This window comes from Trachurus japonicus, chromosome 20, assembly GCF_045865225.1.
Source record: "Trachurus japonicus isolate A0001 chromosome 20, Traja_1.0".
Classification (NCBI taxonomy): Eukaryota; Metazoa; Chordata; class Actinopteri; order Carangiformes; family Carangidae; genus Trachurus; species Trachurus japonicus.
Genome location: NC_140926.1, coordinates 4,610,531 through 4,634,383, shown reverse-complemented (window position 1 = coordinate 4,634,383; position 23,853 = coordinate 4,610,531). Strand labels below are relative to the sequence as shown.

The window sequence follows — 23,853 nt, the reverse complement described above, 5'->3', positions numbered from 1 at the left end:
TGCTGCTGTATTTATTGACTTATTTACCTATTTGTATTGTATTTTTAGATACTTATTTTCTTTATTTAAACTTCAGATTGATTTAGAAAGATTCCTTTAGTGAATATGCGGCAATGCAAACTTTTGTTGTATTTAGGGATGTCACGATTACAAATTTTCTTGGTACGATTATTGTCAGAGAAATAATCACGGTATTACGATTATCACGATTATTATGCATTAATTAATTTCACAACACTATGAATGTGTAAAATCAAATATAGTCAAAATATAATTACATTACTCATTGTTTACACAAAATATTTCAAGTATCTATTAATATAGGACCAATTATTAATCCCCAGGGGAAATGTCTATCATCTATACCAAATGTTTACGTTTATTTTAATCATTTTTTGTTTTATTTGTGTTTTTTTTTAATACAAATGACATGCTAACATTTAAATTCCTAAGAAAAAAGACTTAGGAATATATTTAAAGATTAATTGTTTCGACTGATGTGGTCTTCCTCAGGCAAAAAAGATTTTGCCTGAGGAAGACCACATCGTTCGAAACGTCGTAAAGCAAGTAGGCTATCCAATAAATGGGAGCTTAAATCAGTGTGCGGATATTCCCTTTTTTTCTTTGCAATTATCCTGACTGTCCGGCACCTGGCCAAAAATAGGCATTGGATGTGCGCACAACCACCCTGCTTTTTCCAACATTTAAATTCCTACCGATTCAATGTTAGGTTAGGTAAATGGACCAGTATCTGAGCATTCACCTTTATTTTTGCGCACATCAGCCGATATGGTTCCAACATAATCTTATTTGGGAAGTGACGGTATTTAGGAATCTTTACGATCAATTCATTGTGGCGTTTAATTGTGGCGTGTATTTAGTATTTTCTAAAACAGACGAACAATTGGAGTGATATCTGACAGCTATGACACTTTGTCCACCTCTGTGTACATGTGTGTCTCTCTCCAGACACTGGTGTGAGCACACGGTGGAGGAGAGAGCGGAGCGGCTGCTGTCCCCTCGCCTGCAGCGGGAGGTGAGCTGCTCCGAGGTTTATCAGTTCAACACCCGGGGCTGGAGGCTCGACGTCGACAGGATGCGAGTCAAACACGGAGGAGACGACGGCATCGCGCTCTACTACCGACAACAGGGGCCCGGGGCCTCCTGCTACCTGTACAAGTGAGTGGTGAAAAGATTTGGGAGTGTTTGTGACTTAATCTGTTGTTATGGAAACTCTGACTTTAAACCCTGATGTGTGTGTCTGTGTGTGTGTGTCCGTCCACCTCAGACCACCAGAGATGGAGAACCAGGTGGTGAATAAGACAGTGAGGGCTTGTTGTGAGGGCTGGGGCGGCCCCCGCTGCTCCGAGGGTGAGGACCAGAAACCAACAGAATATTAAACATCATGCATCGTATTTTATTTACATATGAAGTCCTACACTGCAGTATTATTATTTATAACAATAAATAGAGATTTCCTTAGAAACTGAAAACACTGTATTTGTGAGTATTTTGTAATTAACAAAATAGTTTTTTTTATTATTATTATGAATAAAACAACAATTGATATTATTCCTTTACGCTTTAAAATTTATATTGCATATATACTATTATATTTAAAAGTTAAAGGGACAACGAGGAGTTTTGCAAAAGCGAAGCGATTTCACACTACATTTATGAGCCTCCGCCCGCACCGTGAAATTCTTTGACCGGCGCAAGACAGACTCATGTTTTCATTCATCAAGAATTAAAGTCAGAGGTTAAAATAAACTCTAAACTCTAGGTTCGAAGACGATCACATACCGTCGTAGTTCCGACCATAAAGGGCGATTCAGCGGCGTTATTCTCATGACTCGCCGCGAAACCGAAAGTAAGGACCAGCGTTTCCGCCACCACTAATAATAACAAAATAACGACAGAGACAAAACGATATATTTATCGAAAATGGGCCCATTAACAAGTGGTAACGTAGATTCATCCACATTAACGTGAGACTTTTTAATAACCAAATAGAAACTCCTCGTTGTCCCTTTAAATTGACTCATAATAGAATAAAAACAGTCTAATGGTGATTCATAACTTGTTTCTTCCATCTCTTCTCCTCTACATTTACTTTTTCTGTCCTTGTTTTTTCCGTGGTCGTCCTCCCAGGTGTTGGCGCCCGCGGTCAGTGCTACTCTACGTGGAGCTGCGAGGAGTTCCCTGGGATCCACAACTCCTCCCTCATGTCGTTGGAGCAGTGCTGCAGCAGCCTGTGGGGCCTGACCTGGAGAAACGCCTCCGACCAGACCTGCTTGTCCTGCACCTACACTCTGCTTCCTGGTCAGAAAACACACTCTCTCTCTCTCTCTGGTGCTTGTATTCTTATATAATATCACTGTGACCTGTATTCCTGTATTTAAAGCTCTTACTGGTCTCTTACCATCTTATATTAACTCACTAGTATCTTTCAATGCAGGTCTCTATCGCACACGCTCAAAAGACTGGCTCACACTGCAGGTTCCCTCTGTTAACACCGAACTTGGAAAGACCAGCTTCTCTTCCTGTTGCACCTACAACCTGGAACACTCTGCAAAATCATTTGAAACTTACCTCACTTTTATCAATAGGACAATTTAAAACCATAACTACATCTTATTTTACCTCTAACTGCTCGTGCTTTTAACTACAGTATGTTTCAATTTACCCTAGTCTCCTTTAAATTCTGGTATTCTGTTATGTTTTTGTATGTTTCAAATGTCTTGTCTTCTGCACTGCAAAAACTCAAAATCTTACCAAGAATATTTGTCATTATACTTAAAATAAGACTCATCACATTAAAAAGTAGCTTGTTTTTAGACACTTTTTACTTCTTTCAAGCATATTTTCACTTGAAATAATCTGATAGTGGGGCAATATTTTCTTCCTTATTACAAGCACAAAAAACTCGCTTTCACTGGCAGATTTTTCTACTTATTTCAAGTGAAAATTTGTTTGAAACAAGTGAAAATGATCTAAAAACAAGTTAATTTTTAGGTGATGAATCTTATTTTAAGTGGAAAGAGATTTGTTTTGTCCAGAAATAAGACATTTTGACAAGAAATAAGACAGATATTCTTGGAAAGATTTTGAGTTTTTGCAGTGTGTCCTTATATGTTTTGTGTTTCATCTCGGCTGTATTGTAAATGAGGTTACTCCTCAATATATCTCCGAGTTTAAATAAAGGTTATGAAATGAAATGAAATATAAGAAGAACCATATGCATCATGTATATTCTATTCCTCCCTCCTCCTCTGTGCCTTGTCCCCAGACTCCCAGTCGTCCCCTCTGGTGCGTAGCGGCCTGCTGGGGAGCTCCCGGGCGCCGCAGGGCTCGGCCACCTGCATGTCCTGGGGCGGAGCACACTACCGCACCTTTGACAGGAAGCACTTCCACTTCCAGGGCGGCTGCACCTACCTGCTGTCCTCGTCCACCGACGGGACCTGGGCCGTCTACATCGGCACCGTGTGCGACGGGAGAGGAGACTGCTCTAAGGTGACGATGGAGCTCATGAATCATTAACCATGTTCGCATTAAAGGGATAGTTCACCCAAAATTGAAATTTCACTCATTATCTACTCACCCTCATGTCGACTAAGGGCTGGGAGAAGTTTCAGAGTCCTCCGTGGCTTCTCTGAGTTACAGGGGGTCTCGGCGTAGCAGTGCATGTCCATATAACGGTTGCAAATGGATACCAACTGTCTTCGTAACAAAAAGACACACCAAAAAACATCCAAATACCTCCATGCTGCTCGTATGTAGTGTCCGTCTTGTATTGAAGCCCCAGAATGCGAAATTGTCCCAAATTTTTTTTAAATAAGTCTATATTTCAAGCTTGTTTTGTAGCGGAAGCTCCTCTTCCCGGTTCGTCAAATTTGGACGAACCAGGGTCTGTCCTCTTCCCAGTTCGTCCAAATTTGACGAACCGGGAAGAGGAGCTTCGAGAAGCTTCGTCTACAAAACAAGTAGATGAGGGTAAGTAGATAATGAGTGAAATTTCAATTTTGGGTGAACTATCCCTTCAAGCAATATCAAATTAAAACTTCCTTATGGAAACAGTAAAATTTGATAAAAGTCATGAATATCGATAAAAAGCTACAGTAAAGGGATACTTCACCCAAACTCGATAATTCAGCAAATTTCTACCCACCGTCATGCCAAGGAAGGGTTCGGAGAAAAACGATTTTGGAGTTCCAGGGGGGGTCCGGCTGGCAACAGATTTTCATATAATGGCGGCGGATAGAGTTCACTTTTGAATCGTCCAAAACACACACTATGAAACATCCAGATACCTCCATACTGCTCGTCTGTACTGACCCAAGTGTCCTGAAGCCGCCACATGAAAAAGTTGTTCTAAAAAAAAAAATTGGATCTCTGTTTTTAGCCTTGTTGTAGCAGTAGCTATGTTTGCATGTTGTATGTTTGCATGCACAAGATTTGCTCCGAGATGTTCTTCCGTGTTTACATCGTACATCCAATAACCATTGCACGATGAATGGATCAACGTGGTTATTGATTTGTTGTTGTACAATATTAGATTATGGTGTAAATGTTTGTTTTGCATGTGTTTTATTTCTGTGGCTGCTCTTCTCAGGCTTTAAAGATGATGCTGGGTCTGGATTTGGTGTCAGTTGTTCACAGGAACTTAACACTGAACAACCGTCCTGTTCCAAACGGAGAACCTCTTTTCCAGAATGGTAAGTATGAAAACACTCCAGTATTAATCAGCAATTAACCAAATGTCTGGATAGAGACACCGTTCACTGACCTGTTGTTACTGTCCTTCTTCCCACAGGTGTGAGCGTCCACTGGCTCGGGGACTTTGTGTTTGTGGAGAGCGGTCTGGGTGTGAGAGTGAAGTTTGACTTGGCCAACACCGTCTACCTGACAGTGACCGCCGAGCACCAGGCGACCACCAGGGGGCTCTGTGGGGTCTACAACAACAACGCCGATGGTGAGAGACGCACGATAAACACCAGTCCATGCTGTACTTCAAATAATTTTTTGTAATGTCATTATCTCATGAGATTAAAATGTGGTTTCCCTTCACGACTTTTCAGGCCTAATTTAGGTTTTTAGGGCATTTTCTGCAAATAAAGAGTGTAATCTGTCTTGGTTTCTGACCAGTGATTTGTTTGGGTTGAACTCTTGTCCCTGTTGTGCGGATGTAACAGTGTGTTGGTTTCTCTTTCGTAGATGATTTTACCACAATGGGAGGAACTGTGTCTCAGTTCGCCGCCAGCTTCGGCAACTCGTGGAAAGTTCCCGACCAGCAGAGCGAAGTAATGCCCTGTTTCTTTATGCATTTGTGATGTCTGAATACACAGTGAAAGCAAACCATTATTTCAATGCTTATATTCATCTCCAACAATAAAAAAAAAGCAACAAGACATCAGGTTATAGCTCAGAAATAAATGGCAAAACTTCTTTCTCTCTCTCTCTCCTCCTTCAGGGCTGCAGCGATGCGGCCGAGCTCGGTCACAGCTGTGACGTCTCGGGCGACCCCGCTCTGCGTCGACAGGCAGAATCCATGTGCCATCGACTGCTGGAAAACCCCTTCAAACACTGCCACCCCCAGGTCAGACACCCCGGTACTTCCCCACACACACACACCTCTGTTTGCTAACTCACCAGATCCCATTGTCCTGCAGACACTCTTTCTTTCATCTAATTTGTTTGAAAGCCAAGCCTGTAAATTTGTGTAATGAGCAATAAATCAAACTCCTTTAATAACTGATATCAGGTCAATAATTTACTCTAAGAAAGCATGAGACTATTGGATTATTATGGCTGTGTGGAAAGTGGCACAGTTAAATTAATTAATAATTAATAAAAAAAATTCAAGATACAATGAGCATGACCCAGATATCAGTTTGTGGTTTTATTACACAATGAAATAAATGAATGAGTAACAAAGTTGTGGTTATCAGGAGGTTATTCAGAGACATTTAGCCGTGATTATTTCTCTCTGACTCTATTTGCCCCTGTTATATTGATGCAATTCTTATTTCTATGACATAATCTATTGCATAATATGCATGTTTGCAGCAAATATAATTCCACAAATACCAATCTGTAATCAACACAGTGTTTCTCTGCTGCACAGGATTCGCACATGTCTGACTGGTGCATGTTGTAGCTGCAGATTGACTGTGTGTGAAGTGTAAAAGTTTGTGTGTGTGTCTGTGTGTTTCAGGTGGACCCGGCAGCGTACATCGACACCTGTCTCTACCTGTTCTGCAGCCTGCCGCCCAGAGAGAGGGAGGGGGCCGTGTGTGACACGCTGGCCAGCTACGCCCGAGAGTGTGCCCAGCAGCACGTCATCGTCATGTGGCGGACGGCCACGCTGTGTGGTAACAAGATCAAACGTTAACACATGACACACGCACACACTCACTGTGTTATTATCTGTTAAAGGGATAGTTCAACATTTTGGCAAATTGGCCCATTGCCATAATCCCTATAGTCATAGCAGTAGGTTCGTTACCTTCATTTAGAAGCGCTATGGAGGCTAAAGGAATTTCTCTCATCAAACTCATCAAATACAAAATCCCAAAACTCCAAAACACTCTGGTGGACAAGTTGTGACCTGCACATTCACCACGCTATGAGATAATAACACAACGTTACGAAACAGAGCCGTTTTCGAGGTTAATACAGGGTAAATACAGAGTCTGCTTGCTGAAAAACTGTCCCTGAAGGCAACGCGCATCAGCGGTTTTGCATGAATTTACCTCTAAAACAGCTCAGTTTCGTAATGTTCTGTCATTATCTCATAGCGTGGTGAATGTGCAGCTCACAACTTGTCCACGACAGCCTTTTGGAGTTGCTGGGTTGTGTATTTGATGAGTTTGATGAGGGAAACCAAGAAATCGCATGAGCCTCCATAGCAGAGCCCTGAGCAGCTCATGGCTCTGCTCCGCCGTTCTAAAAACAGCTTGCACCGACAAATAAAGGTAACAAACCTACTGCTATGACTATAGGGATTATAGCAATGGGCCAATTTGCCAAAATGTTGAACTATCCCTTTAACCTTTCGCTTCCTTGTCTCACTCTCCAGGTCGCGTCTGTCCCAGAGGTCAGGTGTTTTCTGACTGCGTCTCCTCCTGCCCCCCCAGCTGCACCTCTCCCCACCCCCCGGGCCCGGCTGCAGCCGTCGGTCAGTGCAGGGAGGAGTGTGTCGGGGGCTGCGAGTGTCCGCCGGGCCTCTACCTGCACCGGGGACTCTGTCTGGAAAGAGACGACTGTCCTTGTTTCCACCGCAGACGCAGCTACCAGTCAGGAGACAGGATACAGCAGAGATGCAACACCTGGTGTGTGTTTGTGTTTGTCTGGTTGTTTTCTATGTCTCGTTTATGCCTATTTTCCCTTAAAGGGACAGTTCAACATTTAGTCAGATCCTCTTCTAACCATAATCCCTATAGTCATAGCAGTAGGTTCATTACCTTTAATTATCAGTGCAAGCTATTTTTAGAACGGCGGAGCAGAGCCGCGAGCTGCTCAGAGCTACGCTACGGAGGCTCATGGGATTTCTTGGTTTCCCTCATCGAACTCATCAAATACACAATCCAACAACTCCACAACACTCTGGTGGACAAGTTGTGACCTGCACATTCACCACGCTATGAGATAATCATGTATAATTACGTAACATTACGACACATGAAGCAAATCCTCTGAACTACTTGCGCTTTTCAAATCCCTTCGCCCAGCAGTAGCCGTGTCTGAAATGTAGTTCTGGCTGCATTTACCTCAAAAACAACTCTCTGTCTCGTAACGTAACATTATTATCTCATAGCGTGGTGAATGTGCAGGTCACAACTTGTCCACCAGAGCGTTTTTGTGGAGTTGTTGGATTGTGTATTTGATGAGTTTGATTAGGGACAGGGCACCTGTACCGTTCACCTCCATTGTGTTCACTGAGCAGCTCACGTCTCTGCCCCGCCGATCTCAAAACAACATGCACCGATAATTAAAGGTAACCAACTGCTATGACTATAGGGATTATGGTGAGAGGAGAATCTGACTAAATGTTGAACTATCCCTTTAAACGCCAAACTTTTTCAGTGTGTGTCGAGCCGGCCAGTGGCAGTGCACTGGGGAGAAGTGTGCAGCCCAGTGCAGCCTGATGGGGGCGCTACAGGTGACCACCTTTGACAAAAAGAGGTATTCGCTACAGTGCGGAGACTGTCCCTTCACTGCTGTGGAGGTGAGCATGAACCATGAGGTGTGTGTGTGTGTGTGTGTGTGTGTCGTATTCCCCACTTCCCCTTTGTGCTGACGCTCTGTGTGTGTGTGTTCAGGACTTTGTTGACAGGAAGCTGGTGGTGAAGGTGCGCTGTGGGGAGTGTGCGGCCGGAGGAGGTCTGGGTTGTCTGAGGGAGATGTCGGTCACAGCGCTGCGCACCACGGTCACCATCACAGACACCGGTGAGTCGGTTTAACGCTCAGTCCTCTGACGAGTTCATCCTGGGTCGTTTTGATTTTGCACCTACAGTAACAACTTTCTTGTTTTTGTTCTTTTCGTTAAAAAAGCAGCTGTGAACTGTTAACAGATACTGGGCGTACTCCTCTCTTTGCTGCAGGACAGAAAGATATATACGATCCTTTGTACCTTAAGGCTTTTTAATTCTTGAGCTGCCAGACAAATTAATTTCCCTTTAGGGATTAATAAAGTCATTCTTAGTATTTATTTTAATATTAAAGCAGCACTAAGTAACTTTTCAACCTTCATAAAATATTTTCATAACTTTTGTGATGATACATCGACTTACAACAAGTTGAATGACACCTCTGTCGTGGTCTGAGGGGGTCTGTATCTCTTTCTCTGGCACTAAGCAGCTTTAGGAGCATGGTAGGAACCCGGCTCTCACTTTACTTTCACTTTCACTTTTGCGAGTCACAACAAGGAGGGAACAGGCAAAACGGCACTTTAGCAATGGATTATGTTTGTGTTTTCACTTTGAAATGATCCACTGGAAACAGAAACTTAGTTTTGATGTCTTCTGTTAATTTTAATGCAGGATATTTACAGGGCTTCACGCTAGTGTTCATGGGAAATGGAGTCTTCCTTCAGGCAAAACACTACCGCTTTGGTCCACAGGCGCCGCCAAACTCAACCAAAACTGAAAGTTCTTTAGTACTGCTTTAACATTTACTAGGCAGACACACATGAGCATAAAATCAATTTTAAGCTGAATGAGGTCATGGTTTTACTCCCAACAAATCGAGAGTAACTAAACTTTAAAGTTATCAAATTGCTAAGACTTTTGCATGAAAAAAAATCATACAGAACAACAAATATCAAAGAGTATGTATGCAGGATTTGTAACTCAACTATGCTACTTTTTTTTTTTTTACCTTAATTAAACAGATTTGGAGTAAGTGCTGGTTAAATCAGTGACTAGTAACTAGTTCCAGGGAGAATGGAGCGTCTCTTGGCTGAAAACCAACCTTGTAAGATCAGAGCCTCCGACCCGGTGTCCCAGCTCTCGTCTCCATGGCGACACCGCCACACAAACGTACAGTAACGCGCTAACCCGTAACCCGTAGTCTCTTGTTGATGACAGATAAGACTACACAGATATACACATGGTAACATGGTAGATGATAAATAACCTTATCCACCGCTCCATGGATTGATTTCTCACCGGCTTTGTTGTTGGAAACAAATGCACATGGAGGAGAGGAGGGTTAGAGACACAGAGGAGGAGACACCAGACCTGGAGAGTTCAGCTTTAAATAAAATGACTTATGACTTATAGAGGTCCTATTATGCTTTAAAATGGACTACCTCCTTCATTAAAGCAGAAGTAAGTGGTCCGGTCGTTTTCGCTAATGCTGCGTTCCAGGCAGGCTTTTGAAATCGTAAATTACAGCTTCAAGTCACAACTTACGACTTTGTAGCGTTCCAGGCAACCCACTCGTGTTTTTCCGACCTGTTTTACCGGTGAAAGTCACTATAACGGCCACTCGTAACTTCCGACCGGTGAACTCGTACCAGATCGAACTGGTACGACTTCACGGTCGGAAAAATACGAGTTTCCTTGAACGCACCATAACAGTCCTCGTCCCTACGTCGCCACATTCACGGCGTCCCTTGGCTGCACACACAGCCCTGCATGCCGTTCTCTCTCCTCATTGGATAAAAACTGTAGGATATGATAAATGTTTTCTCCTCGGCTCAGAGCAGAGCAGAGTGACTGACAGACCCGTGTTTCAGACCAAACACTCTATAGAAGTGATTGCTGTCGGAAGATATAACTATTTAAGACTTATATTAACACAAATATATCACTTACTTCTGCTTTAAGATCCATTTCTTCTTATTCACTTTTTAAAAAGCAGTTAAAAATACATCTCAACTTCTCTTGAATTTCCCGCTCTTTCCTCTCTCTGCTCTCTCCATATCCCACATCCTTACTTTGTCTCTTTATGAGTTTAATTAATTTTTTTTTTTTGTACCTTATCTCTATTGTCTCTATTTCTTACCGAATCACTTTATCTCTTTATTTTTTTCTCATTTCTGTTCATTTTGCTCATATAACATTGATTATGTATGCACTTTGTCTCTTTTTTTTCTTCTCTATGTTTATTTGTTAGCCATTGAAATTTGTCTTGCTGACTGTAATTTGTTATAGGGGTGGAACCTATGTACAAGCCAACTGGCTTCGTTCCCTCCTTGCACCATTGAAATGTGTGTGCTAAATAAATAAACTCTAAACTCTAAACTCTAAAATATATAAATGATGTCCTTGATGCTGTTGCCTCCAGGTACAGTGACGTTGAACGGCCAGAGGGAGGCGCTGCCTGTGGTCACTGGAGACCTGGTCGTGCGCCGGGCCTCCTCTTTATTCCTCCTCATCCAGGCTTTTGGAGCCCAGCTGCTCTGGTACCTCGACGGCCCCTTAGCCCTCATCACTCTGCAGCCGGGGTTTGCAAACAAGGTGATCGTCTTCTTCGTCTTCGTCTTCTTCTTGTGCCATTTTTAAAAGGATAGTATCATTTTTTTTAAAGTGGGGTTGTATGATCTACAAATAGCCCCTAAGTACTTTAATTGCAGTAGAAGACTCTCTGCACTCCTCCCGTTAGCAACGCCAGCCCATAATAGCCCTGCCCAGAGATTTACAACATACAGTGTTGTGAACAGACCCAAAGAAACGGCCTATTTTCACGGCCTAAAAGAGGTTTTACCTGAAAAAAAATACACAGTTCCATTGTTCCCTTCAAAGTGCAGGAAAAACACAGTTTTTATTTGGACCTAACCAACTGCTGATCGGCGGGCGCTAACCCTGGGCGGAGGGATACGTGGGTTGGTTAGGTCCAAATAAAAACTGTGTTTTTCCTGCACTTTGAGGGGCTGGAAAAAATTGTATTATAGTGAAAAATGGAACTGTGTTTTTTTTTTTTTAGGTAAAACCTCTTTTAGGCCACGAAAATAGGCCGTTTCTTTGGGTCCATTCACAACAATGTATGTTGTAAATCTCTGGACAGGACTATGGGCTGGCGTTGCTAACGGGAGGAGTGCAGAGAGTCTTCTACTGCAATTAAAGTACTTAGGGGCTATTTGTAGATCATACAACCCCACTTTAAAAAAAATGCTACTATCCCTTTAAAACCACACTGCACTAAACTGAACCACAGGAGCAGGAGGGAGGAGAAAGCAACCGTAAATTTAGTGTTAACATTTTGTATTCGAGGTGCGCGGCCTGTGCGGGACACTGACCTGGAACCAGCACGATGACTTCACCACGCCGGAGGGAGACGTGGAGAACAGCGTGTCGTCCTTCGCCGGGAAGTTCACATCGGAGCGCTGCACGCTCCCCGGAGGAGGAGGAGCAGCGCCGGACGCCTGCACCACATACACCCAGAGGAGGTTCTACGCAGAGACGGTGTGCTCCGTCATCCACAGCCCTGTCTTCCAGGTACAGTGTGCGTGTGTTAAAGGGATACGCCAACTTTTTTTTTCCGTGTCTTGCCTCACTCCCGAGTCCATGACCAGCAGATAGACACCATCCTTTCGACTGTGCGTGCAGTAACAAGGGAGATAGAGCCGTATCGCCTGTAATTAGCTTAGCTCAAACACTGGAAGTGTATAGGTAGTGTTAGCCTGCCGCCTACCTGAGCTGAAATCAGCAGTCAGAAGCTGGTTTCATTTTAGCTCTAAACTCTGTAAATATATCACTTTATCCACATTTCAAACATTTTTAGGCGAGAAAGTAGCCGTTTAGATCAGCAGTGTGTTGTTAATTTGTCTAAATACCACCTGTTTACAATTTTGTTCGGACAAATTCGGCGCTACTCAAGCTAGCCGTTGTGACCAACGCACTACCGGTTACTTTCACAAAATAAAACACCCGTTGCCCTTTACATACAGAAAACCATGACGATAGAATTTGTGCTTTTACTTTGAAACAGGAAGCTAACCTACCCTCGATGTAGCTAGCTTGAACCAAAATAAACCGTCTTTGCTTGAACCCTCCGTTTTGACCGATCTCGTCCCGTTAGCGGCATTTGACCACTCAAGATGCCTTACCGGAGAGTTTTGTCAGCTCTGAGACGAAGATCGGCCCGCCGGTTTCCGCTTAGAGTTGCTGAAGAGTTTCTCTGATGACTTTAGGTGGAGGCAGGCTAACACTACCCATACACTTCCAGTGTTTGAGCTAAGCTAATTAGCGACTTTAGGTGGAGGCAGGCTAACACTACCTATACACTTCCAGCATTTGAGCTAAGCTAATTACAGGCGATACGGCTCTATCTCCCTTGTTACTGCACGCACAGTCGAAAGGATGGTGTCTATCTCCAGGTCATGGACTTGGGAGTGAGGCAAGAAAAAAAAAGTCCTTTTAAACGTCTCAGGAGTGAGTTGTCCTCATCCGTCCTCATCCCCCCTGTATGTGATCTGTCAGGTGTGTCATGACGTGGTGGAGAGGGAGCCCTATTTCCGTCTGTGTCTGTCGGAGGTTTGCGGCTGCGCTCCACAGAAGACCTGTCACTGCACCGTCCTCACCGCCTACGCCCGACACTGCGCTCAGGAGGGCGTCGCCGTGCAGTGGCGCAACCACACCTTCTGCCGTAAGTAGAGAAGGAAGGAAGGAAGGAAGGAAGGAAGGAAGGAAGAAAGGTCACTGGCTAAAAGTGATGGAGGATGTGGTAACACTTCACAATAAGCTACACAAGTAGAGTAGCTACTGAGGAACTAATGAAGAAACTAATGAGTAGTTAGTGAGGAACTGAGCTACTCAAAATTAGAGTTACTCATTTTGATGTCTCACTTTACTGGATACTGGACTTTTTGACTGTCAGGTCTCAGTCTGTGAGGGTAAACGGTTCCTTCTCCAACCAGCTGCAGTCCTCTACTGGGTCTCCTCAGGGCTGCTGTCTCTCTCCTTTACTCTATATCTTGTACACTAATGACTGCCGTAGCAATCATCCCAACAGACATATCATCAAATTTGCGGATGACTCGGTGGTCGTCAGTCTCTTAGAAGGGGATGAGTTTCAACATGGTCCTGTGGTTGACGATTTTGTTCGCTGGTGTGATGAGTCTTTTCTACAGCTGAATGTGACAAAGACTAAAGATATGTTAATTAGTCAAAAACAGGCTGGGTAGCCTCATCAACGTGGCCAGTAAGATTTCTGGGAGGAGGCAAGCCCATCTTATAGACCTTCATAAAAGGCAGGTGTTCAAGAAGGCCACTTCCATTCAGGAGTGCGTAGATCACTCCCTTCAGACCGAGTTTGAATTGTTACCTTCAGGTCGGAGGTTAAGGGTGCCCTCAATCAGGACAAATAGATACAGGTCTTCATTTGTTCCTTCTGCTATTATAATGCTGAACAGTGTTAAACAGTGAGATAATTGACAGCTGTCTTGACCACACAGATTAGGAGTTACTAAAGAACTGACCATTAAGCAATAGTAAGTTCATCATCAGTTCCTCAGTAACTCCTCTAATTTTGTGTACCTTAATTCCCCAGTAACTACTCATTAGTTTGTTATTAGTTCCTCATTAGTTCCTCAGTAACTACTCTAACTTTTGTGTACCATTGATCCTCAGTAACGACTTATTTGTTCCTCATTAGTTCTTCGTTAGTTTCTCAGTAACTACTCTAATTTTGTGTACGTAAGTTCCTCAGTAACTACTCATTAGTTCCTCGTTAGTTCCTCAGTAACTACTCATTAGTTCTTCATTAGTTCCTCAGTAACTACTCTAATGTTTCGTACCTTGTTGTAAAGTGTAACCGAGGATGCTTCTCCTCAGCGGTTCACCCCCCTCTGCTCTGTCTCGTCAGCGGTCCGGTGTTCGGGCGGTCAGCTGCACCAGGAGTGCGGTCGTGCGTGCGGGAGCTCGTGTTCAGACCTGCGGCTGGGCTGCGATGACGGACACGGCGGCGGAGCGACGGACCTCAGGATGTGTGTTCCTGGTTGTCAGTGCCCTGCTGGCCTGGTGCAGGACCACCACAGCCAGTGTGTCCCCATCGACATGTGTCCGTGTGTGCAGGAAGACAAGACGTACCAGCCCGGGGCCGTTCTCCACAACAACTGCAACACGTGGTATGGAAATATTTTGATGGGGTTTATCTAAGATTTACAAAGGAGCTGTGAGAAATGTCTGGCAAGTAGGGATGTCATGATCATAGATTTAAGTACACTAGACTTGGTACAATTATTGTCAGAGAAATAATCACAATTATTGCGTTTATTATACATTAAAGGGATAGTTCACCCAAAATTCAAATTTCACTCACTCAGTCCTCCGTCCCTTCTCTGAGTTACAGGGGGGTCCGCGCAGCAGTATTTGTCCATATGATGGTTGTCAATGGATACCAACTTTCTTCGTCCAAAAAGACACACCAAAAAACATCCAAATACCTCCATAGTGCTCGTCTGTAATGTCCCTCTTGTATTGAAGCCCCGACATGAGAAACTGTTCCGCCGGTCAGTGCAAATCACGCGAGATTTGCACTGACACAGGAAGAGCAGTGAACTGAGACACTGGGAGCTTCCGCTACAAACAAGCTTAAAACATAGACTTATTTAATTTTTTTTGGAACAATTTCTCATGTCGGGGCTTCAATACAAGACGGACATTATAGACGAGCAGTATGAAGGTATTCGGATGTTTTTGGGTGTGTCTTTTTGGACGAAGAAAGTTGGTATCCATTGACAACCATTATATGGACAAATAACTCAGAGAAGGCACGGAGCACTCTGAAAATTCTCACAGCTCACAGAAATTTGAATTTTGGGTGAACTATCCCTTTAAATAATTTTACAACACTATGAATGTGTAAAATCAAATAGTCAAAATATAATCATAATATTATATAACCAAAATATTTTAAGTATCTACTAATATAGGACCAGTTTTTAATCCTTCAGGTGAAATATTTGAAGTATTCAACTCATTAATTGTCATCAAATGTTTATGTTTTTTTTTTTTCTTACAAATGACGCTCTAACATTTAAATTCCTACTAATTCAGTGTTACGTTTCCTCCGCTACTTCACTGCGGCATGTTTGACAGGCTGGCGAGCCGTCATTGACTTAATACGTTTGTTTGGAGGGAATCAGTAACGGTATTCACGATTAAATAATTGTGCCGTTTAATACCGCGTTTAATTGTGAAAACAAGTACGTTAATCGGGACATCCCTGCTGCCAAGTAATCATTAAATTACCCAGTATGTCACCAGAGACTGAGTAATCATGTTATCTTTAACCCACTGATATAACTGAAAACTACAATACAGCCAGAATATTTGCATTTAAATAGATTTTGCAGCACGCAAATCATGTTTCTGTTTTGATTTTGTGTTTTGGCCTGTTGTAGCTCCACCCACCGCTCTCACCCAATCACAAAGTCACAGTTTTGTCCACAGTCTTACATATTGCTCCTTTAAACTAACCAATGAATCTGGAGATGTGATTGATTTAAGGCCACAGCTAAACTCAGCTAAAACCACAGTGGAAAGTTTCCTTCAGCTCGTTTCACAGAGTCGTCTCTTAATGGTCCTTTTCTCTCAGGTTAAACTTTAACAGCGCTGCACAGACGCAATACTGTTGCAACAGCGGACGGCAGACACACTAAAGCTGTCGAAAGAAAACATTATGGAGGTGGTGGAGGAGGTTAATTCAGTACTATCTCTCCTTGGCCCAGTTTCTGAGAATGATGATATTTTACAGCTGGTTGTAAAAAAAAAAGAAAAAAAAAGTGGACGTTCTTCCTGTTGTGGTTATCTACGTGCTGCTGTTATCATGAGGTGGTTTATGATAAAATATCAGAGTGAGTCAGCATGTTTTCTCTCCACCATCGGCTTTGATAGCACCACCACTTTAATCTCTTGGCACAGTTTCACAAGCCTGGTGCAGCTTGAATGAGCCTCGATTTAATGGGGTGACTCAAATAACTCAGATCAGTTGTATAGTCTCTCTCTGAAATACACAGTTATGTTTAACCCTCTGATTATCTGGAATTAAATATTATCTAATTAGTTCCAGATAGCTTTTTTCTGATTAGTTAAAGCAGAAGTAAGCGATATTTTTGTGTTAATATAAGTCTTAAATAGTTGTATCTTTCGACAGCAATCACTTACATAGAGTGTTTGGACTGAAACACGGGTCTGTCAGTCACTCTGCTCTGCTCTGAGCCCAGGAGAAAACTTTTCTCGTATCCTACAAGTTTTATCCAATGAGGAGAGAGAAGGGCATGCAGGGCTGTGTGTGCAGCCAAGGGATGCGCCTGAATGTGGTGACATAGGGACGAGGACTGTTATGGTGCGTTCAAGGCAGCCCGTAACTCGTGTTTTTCCGACCTGTGAAGTGGTACCAGTTCGATCTGGTACGAGTTCACGGGTCGGAAGTTACGAGTGGCCGTTATAGTGACTTTCACAGGTAAAACAGGTCGGAGAAACACGAGTGGGTTGCCTGGAATGCTACAGAGTCGTAAGTCGTGACTTGAAGCTGTAATTTACGGTTTCAAAAGCCTGCCTGGAACGCAGCATTAGCCAAAACGACCGGATCGCTTACTTCTGCTTTAATGGACTGTAAAAAAAAAAGTCTATATAACGTACAACACTTTAACGGGAGTATTATTTTGTGAGTCAAGTCAAGTAACGGTGCATTTTTTTGTCAGTAACGGAAACGGCGTTGTAACGGTAAAAAAAAGAGGACTGACTGTCAGGAAAGGCTGGTGTCTGATGCCGTCAAAAGGACGTCCTGAGGCACTCTTGAGTGAGAAGACGTCGGCTGAAATACACTGGGAACGGCCGCGACGCGAAACGTATGTCGCACGACAGCCGCAGCAGCTGTGTATAAAACGAATATATTACGTTTAAAAGTGATTAAAATAAATGTCTCATGTACCAGAGGCAAAGCCAGTAGCAGTGCAACATTATGGGGTTTGGTTTTTTTTACATTGTGGATCCATGATCGTGTTGTTAAACAGTTAATTAATACCATTTAATATAGTCTGCACTTGCAAACCCTTCATAGTCAGCAAATTACCTGTGAAAAAGGTGCTGTCAATCAATTTTAACAGGAAGGATGTAAAAATGTGTTGAGATACATAAATTGCACTCATTTACTGCAGGCTTGACAAGGTGAAGCTGACAGCTGCAACAACAAACAGTGAAGCCGTGTCGCGTCGCGGCCGTGCCTGGTGTAGCAGTTCCCAGTGTATTCCTGGTGTAAGACAGATGTTTAATTCGCAGGGAGGATCCAGCGCGTTTCGACACAGGGAGGACCCACCTGGTTTCGACAATATGTCTTCATCAAGGGTGTCCAGTGTCCACACCCCTGATGAAGACATTTACTGTAGTCGAAACTGCAAATTAAACATTTTCACTCGAGTGCCTCAGGACCTCCTTTTGACGGCATCAGACACCAGCCTTTCCAGACAGTCAGTCCTCTTTTTTAACTCTTGAAGAGCACGTTGAGTTTTTAAATTCCATTTTTCACCTTTCACCTTTAGCCTTCTGAAGCACTCATTCACTCCACCCCATCTCTTTGTCACAGTAACCTTTTTGATTACTCATTACTGAAAAAAATAGAGCCGATAGTAATGCTGTCATTTTATAATGCTGTTATTCCCATCACTGAAACTGATGCATGTCGTCATGGAGGCCATGCCCGAAATAAAAGACTTTATGTTTATGTTTATTCATGGGGATCCGCGTTAGCTGAGCTCTAAAGCACCGCTAGTCTTACTGGGGTCCACTTTTAAAAACAGTACATTTAAAACTACAATCATGTCAACCAAAACGTACATTAAATCTTTACAATACATATAAAATCATCATCCTAAATCAAAAAACATACTGTATAAGACATTGGCAAAACAAAGCAAAGTGAGAACAACCCAAAAAAAAACCTACATAAAACTTTACAGCACAGCTAAGTCACCATCGTAAAGCGGAAACATACATGAGGTGTTGTTATTCTAATAATAGGATCTTCTAGGCCATGAAATCAGATTGAAATACATTTCCCTGTCTAGTATGTGTGTGTGTCCTACAGATACGACTTTAATGTGTGTTTAGATAACTAGAAGTGGCCGTGTGAGTGAGTCCGTGGTGGTGTGAGGGCTCTAATGAAATCGCTCTATGTTCCTGCTCGCTGCTTCAGGATAGGTTGATTTCATTGCGTCTCTTCACCACAAAACTGCAAAGATCATCACTCTGAGTTACTGTGGTGCCACTAGACTAGTGTTCGGTTTGTCCACAGTCCCATTACAGTATGTGTGTGTGTGTGTGTGTGTCTATCTCAGTGACCTTAATTTCCTTTTACTGACTCACTCTCATGGTTATGTAATTGTTGAGTTCTGATCCTGCACATTGAGCTTCGACCTGATGAACTGCTGTGAAGAAATACAACATTTTTCAGACACTTATTACACTGATATCTAGTGCAGAGGTTCCAACTAGTCTCACTCTGGGCTCCACATTTTCCCATGGTCATTAAGTCGCGACCCACTTTTATAGAATTCAAACCAAGATTTTTTTTTAAAGCCTTTAAAAACTCATTTTGCTCTTTATTGAGCAAAGTGCATTTCAGAGCACATGAATGAAACTGAGGAGGACCATGACAACTGCATGTATGGAAGTGAATAAAATAATATCAAACTGCACAAAATGGAGACCAAAAAAACGATATATTTGACTTCTAATGCATCTCTGCATTCAGAGCATATTCACAAAAGTGAATAAATATCAAATTGCACAAAATAAAGACCCACAAAACAAAACAAGACTCACTGCATTCAGGCCACATTAATAAGAAACTGATATCTTTGCATTCAGAACAAATAATAAGAAACTGAGGAGGAGGATTACAACTTCATGTGTTCACGTGACGTGTGCCTTTCAATATAAGTTATTTTTCAAAATAAAAGACATGTCCAACATCAGATGTGCATTAAATATTATTTACTTTTTTGACCAGCTGTCCGCGACCCATCCAGAACGGGTCCTGACCCACCAGTTGAGAACCACTGATCTAGTGTATGTCATGTGGTACTTGAATGACAAAACTTGGCTTGTGGCTCCTGTGGCACATGTTGCTGTTGCTTCATCACTTTCATATCTGCTGTTTAGAGTTTAGCAACTGTCAAATAAAAATTTATTGATGCATCGTAAACTCATCGGAGATTAACACCTTGCTTTTTCATTTTGGTTGATGTTTAATACAAATGAGTTTATTGCTGACTCTGCTGCTCTTCCCTCCCTCTGCAGTGTGTGTGAACGCGGGCTGTTTAACTGCACTCAGGAGCGCTGTGAGGAGGTCAACCCGTGTCCCGGCTCTCTGATCTACTCGCCACGCTCCTGCCTCCTCACCTGCTCCAGCCTGGACCCCCCCGGCCAAGGGGGAGGGGGGGGCTCCAGCGCTGGGCAGCAGTCGAGCTGCAAAGAGCCGCTGTCTGGCTGCGTCTGTCCCCAGGGAACTGTCCTACTAGTGGGTGAAAGCTCAGATTTAGCTCCCTGACTCTGACTTTGAATAGGACGAACAGCACAAATGCAGTTAATCGGCCTCATTCACGAACTGTTTTTAAAAACAAATTTGGGTAACCCTTTAATTTACAGGCCATTAAAGCAGAAGTAAGCGTAATTTTTGTGTTAATATAAGTCTTAAATAGTTGTATCTTCCGACAGCAATCACTTCTATAGAGTGTTTGGTCTGAAACACGGGTCTGTCAGTCACTCTGCTCTGCTGTAAGCCGAGGAGAAAACTTTCCTTGTATCCTACAACCTTTATCCAATGAGGAGAGAGAACGGCATAAAGGGGCGGTCCTCTCTGTGTGTGCAGCCAAGGGATGCGCGTGAATGTGGTGACGTAGGGACGAGGGCGGGGACTGCTAACTCCACTGGCTGACAGGAAGTTAGCCAAAACCACCGGATCGCTTACTTCTGCTTTAATTACGTGATAATGTCAAGAAATAGACAAGAAATAACAATAATTGCGTCATAATGTCTAGAAATAGCCTAGAAATAACGGTCAATTTCATAGTAATGTCGAGAAATATCGCCAAGAAATAACAATTGATTGTGTAGAAATAGCCCAGAAATAACGGTCAATTGCAAGAACTTGGTGGAGAAAAATTCTGGCCTTTCCCCAAAAATACAAAGCATGAAAAGCCTTTATGAGAAACATGACATTACTATGAAAATTACCATTATTTCTTAGCTATTTCTTGACATTATCACGTAATTAACGGCCTGTAAATTAAAGAGTTACCCAAATTTGTTCTGAAGTCCCACTTACACAGTTATTATGAAGATTGTGGCATTCATGAATGTTTTCTTATCCAGGATTTGTTCTTGGCAAGGAACAACAAAATCTACACACACTCAAGAACATACATAAACTATTTTTCGCGTTTTCTTCTATTCTGCATTTGTGTTATATTATATGATTTGAATTAGAATCATTTACTTATCATTTATGACGTTTTAAATAATTATTGTAATTATTTTACAAAGCGCTGCGGCCTCTTAAAAAACACTACATCAATCATGTTTATTGGGAACCACACCATCCAATCGCACTGATCATTTATGATAATAAATAATGATAATATTTATGATGGCGCATAAACCCGATGCGTTGGTCCAACTCAGACAAGTCTGGACACCTTCATGAATCTGACGTAGAGTTTTCTTAAGACATTTTTTAGGATCGACTTACTGTAAGAAAGAATCTAAGAAAATACTTAAGAAGATATTGGAGAATGAGGCCCAATGTTATTCGGCTCGTTTTGCACATAAAGGGTTTAGAGTTAATAATAATAATAATACATTTCATTCATAATAGGCTTTTACAGATGCTCAAAGACGCTTAAGTTTTAGTTGTAGTTTCTTAAATTTAAGATTTCCTCATTATTTTCTTGCTCTCTTCAGGGGGATCGCTGTGTTTTACCAGATGAGTGTCCATGTCACCATAACGGCCGACTTTACTACAGCAACGACACCATCACTAAGGACTGTAACACATGGTAACGTATGCAGGCGTCTCGTTGTGTCACATACAGCTCTGGAAAAAATTAAGAGACCACTCCCAAAATTATCAGTTTCTCTGGTTTTACTATTTATATGTATGTGTTTGAGTAATATTAAATACAAAATATTTTGTTTTATTCTATCAACTACCGACAACATTTCTCCCAAAATTGAAATAATAATAATAAAATAATAATAATAAAAAATTGTCATTTAGAGCTTTTATTGGCTGAAAATGACTAAACTAGTCTAAATAACAAAAAATATCAAGTCTTTTCAGACCTTGAATAATAATAATGGAAAGAAAACATGTTCATATTTATTCCTAAACAACACAGCAAGAATATTTTAACTCAGGAAGAGTTTATAAATCAGTTTTTGTGGGATAATGTCAATGGGTCTGTGGGAGGTGCTCCGAGAGTATGGGGTCGGAGGCCCTCTGCTGAGGGCTGTACGGTCCCTGTATGACCGGAGCAGGAGCTTGGTTCGCATTGCCGGCAGTAAGTCAGACCTGTTCCCGGTGCGTGTTGGACTCCGGCAGGGCTGCCCTTTGTCACCGGTTCTGTTCATTATTTATATGGACAGAATTTCTAGGCGCAGCCAAGTGCCGGAGGGGGTACGGTTCGGGAGCCACTTGATTTCATCTCTGCTTTTTGCAGATGATGTGGTCTTGTTGGCTCCCTCGAGCCAGGACCTTCAGCATGCACTGGGGCGGTTTGCAGCCGAGTGTGAAGCAGCTGGGATGAGAATCAGCACCTCTAAGTCCGAGGCCATGGTTCTCGACCGGAAAAAGGTGGCTTGCACCCTCCAGGTCGGGGGAGAGTTCCTGCCTCAGGTGGAGGAGTTTAAGTATCTTGGGGTCTTGTTCACGAGTGAGGGGAGAACGGAGCGCGAGATCGACAGGCGGATCGGTGCGGCGGCCGCAGTAATGCGGTCATTGTATCGGTCCGTCGTGGTGAAGAAGGAGCTGAGCCGAAAGGCAAAGCTCTCGATTTACCGGTCGATCTACGTTCCCACCCTCACCTATGGTCATGAACTCTGGGTCATGACCGAAAGAACGGGATCCCGGATACAAGCGGCCGAAATGAGTTTCCTCCGCAGGGTGGCGGGGCGCTCCCTTAGAGATAGGGTGAGGAGCTCTGTCACCCGGGAGGAGCTCGGAGTAGAGCCGCTGCTCCTCCACATCGAGAGGAGCCAGCTGAGGTGGCTCGGGCACCTGTATAGGATGCCCCCTGGACGCCTCCCTCGTGAGGTGTTCCGGGCATGCCCCACCGGGAGGAGACCCCGAGGAAGACCCAGGACACGCTGGAGTGACTACGTCACTCGGCTGGCCTGGGAACGCCTTGGGGTCCCCCCGGAAGAGCTGGAGGAAGTGTCCGGGGAGAGGGAAGTCTGGGGATCCCTGCTCCGACTGCTGCCCCCGCGACCCGGACTCGGATAAGCGGATGAAAATGGATGGATGGATGGATGGATGTCAATGTTTAATCCCATTTATAATCTTCCTATAAAACCAGATGTGGTTCAGGTGACGACCTCATCATCAGTGTCTCATTAAGTAGAATGAGTTGTGTTTGTGTTGGTGTAAGGTGAGACACCCCAGGCAAAAACACTGTTTTTTCATGCACTGATCAATTATGATATTTTTGGCTATTTTTCTTCCTTAACATGTATTCTTTCATAAAAGTCAAACGAAATGGTAGAAAATCCACATTAAGGTGGTTATTTTACATCATTTTGTCTCTTTTGTTGGTAGATTTCTCCTAAAAAGTGAACATGCTACTGCGACATACTCTGGTGTGCTTGTTGTCTGACCCATGTCATGTCAGGTATCATTGTAAAGCTCTTTCTCTCCTGAACAATGATGTAGGCTTCAAAATTGCCATTTCCTCCATATCAGCAACCAATCGTAAAAGTACGATTTACATTAACAATCTATGGAATTTTACAGTACAAGACTTTAAAGGCCGTTTTCTCAAAATGAGTTTTTCCTCCGACTCTGAACCCGAAATCTCAACTTCAGCAGCACTTACAGACACCAAACCTTCCAGGCGAAATTGGATTTTTTTAGGGCTGGTGACAGTATTTTCTCATTTACAAAGTAATAAAAAGAGATATCCAAAATCCCCTCTGTAAAAACTTCTGACTCTAATATGTCAACAAAATGAAACAAGAATTTTGAAAGAGGCTTTATCCATTTTTCAGATTTCGGGTCTGGAAATGTATGCAAATTAGCGCATATTTCATCAGATATTGCCTCATTTACATATTTAAACATGAAATTTGACAAAACTTGTAATACAAAAAATATTTGTCTTAATGTAAGTGATAAACTTGGGAACTTTCA

General features: G+C 42.8%; 1 protein-coding gene across 1 annotated transcript in view; it reads left to right on the top strand.

Moving 5' to 3' along the window:
• The window catches only part of sspo (SCO-spondin), a 148,671-nt gene that overhangs the window by 1,248 nt on the left and 123,570 nt on the right, over positions 1-23,853 (top strand). Inside the window, exons 3-20 of the mRNA XM_085763813.1 lie at positions 970-1,179; positions 1,289-1,371; positions 2,152-2,322; positions 3,290-3,513; positions 4,613-4,715; positions 4,814-4,972; positions 5,215-5,300; positions 5,471-5,596; positions 6,215-6,371; positions 7,079-7,331; positions 8,086-8,227; positions 8,322-8,448; positions 10,792-10,964; positions 11,718-11,942; positions 12,927-13,092; positions 14,311-14,572; positions 19,749-19,968; positions 21,411-21,505. Coding sequence (XP_085619939.1) covers positions 970-1,179; positions 1,289-1,371; positions 2,152-2,322; positions 3,290-3,513; positions 4,613-4,715; positions 4,814-4,972; positions 5,215-5,300; positions 5,471-5,596; positions 6,215-6,371; positions 7,079-7,331; positions 8,086-8,227; positions 8,322-8,448; positions 10,792-10,964; positions 11,718-11,942; positions 12,927-13,092; positions 14,311-14,572; positions 19,749-19,968; positions 21,411-21,505 — 2,982 coding nt within the window. The remainder of the gene's footprint in view (positions 1-969; positions 1,180-1,288; positions 1,372-2,151; positions 2,323-3,289; positions 3,514-4,612; positions 4,716-4,813; positions 4,973-5,214; positions 5,301-5,470; positions 5,597-6,214; positions 6,372-7,078; positions 7,332-8,085; positions 8,228-8,321; positions 8,449-10,791; positions 10,965-11,717; positions 11,943-12,926; positions 13,093-14,310; positions 14,573-19,748; positions 19,969-21,410; positions 21,506-23,853) is intronic.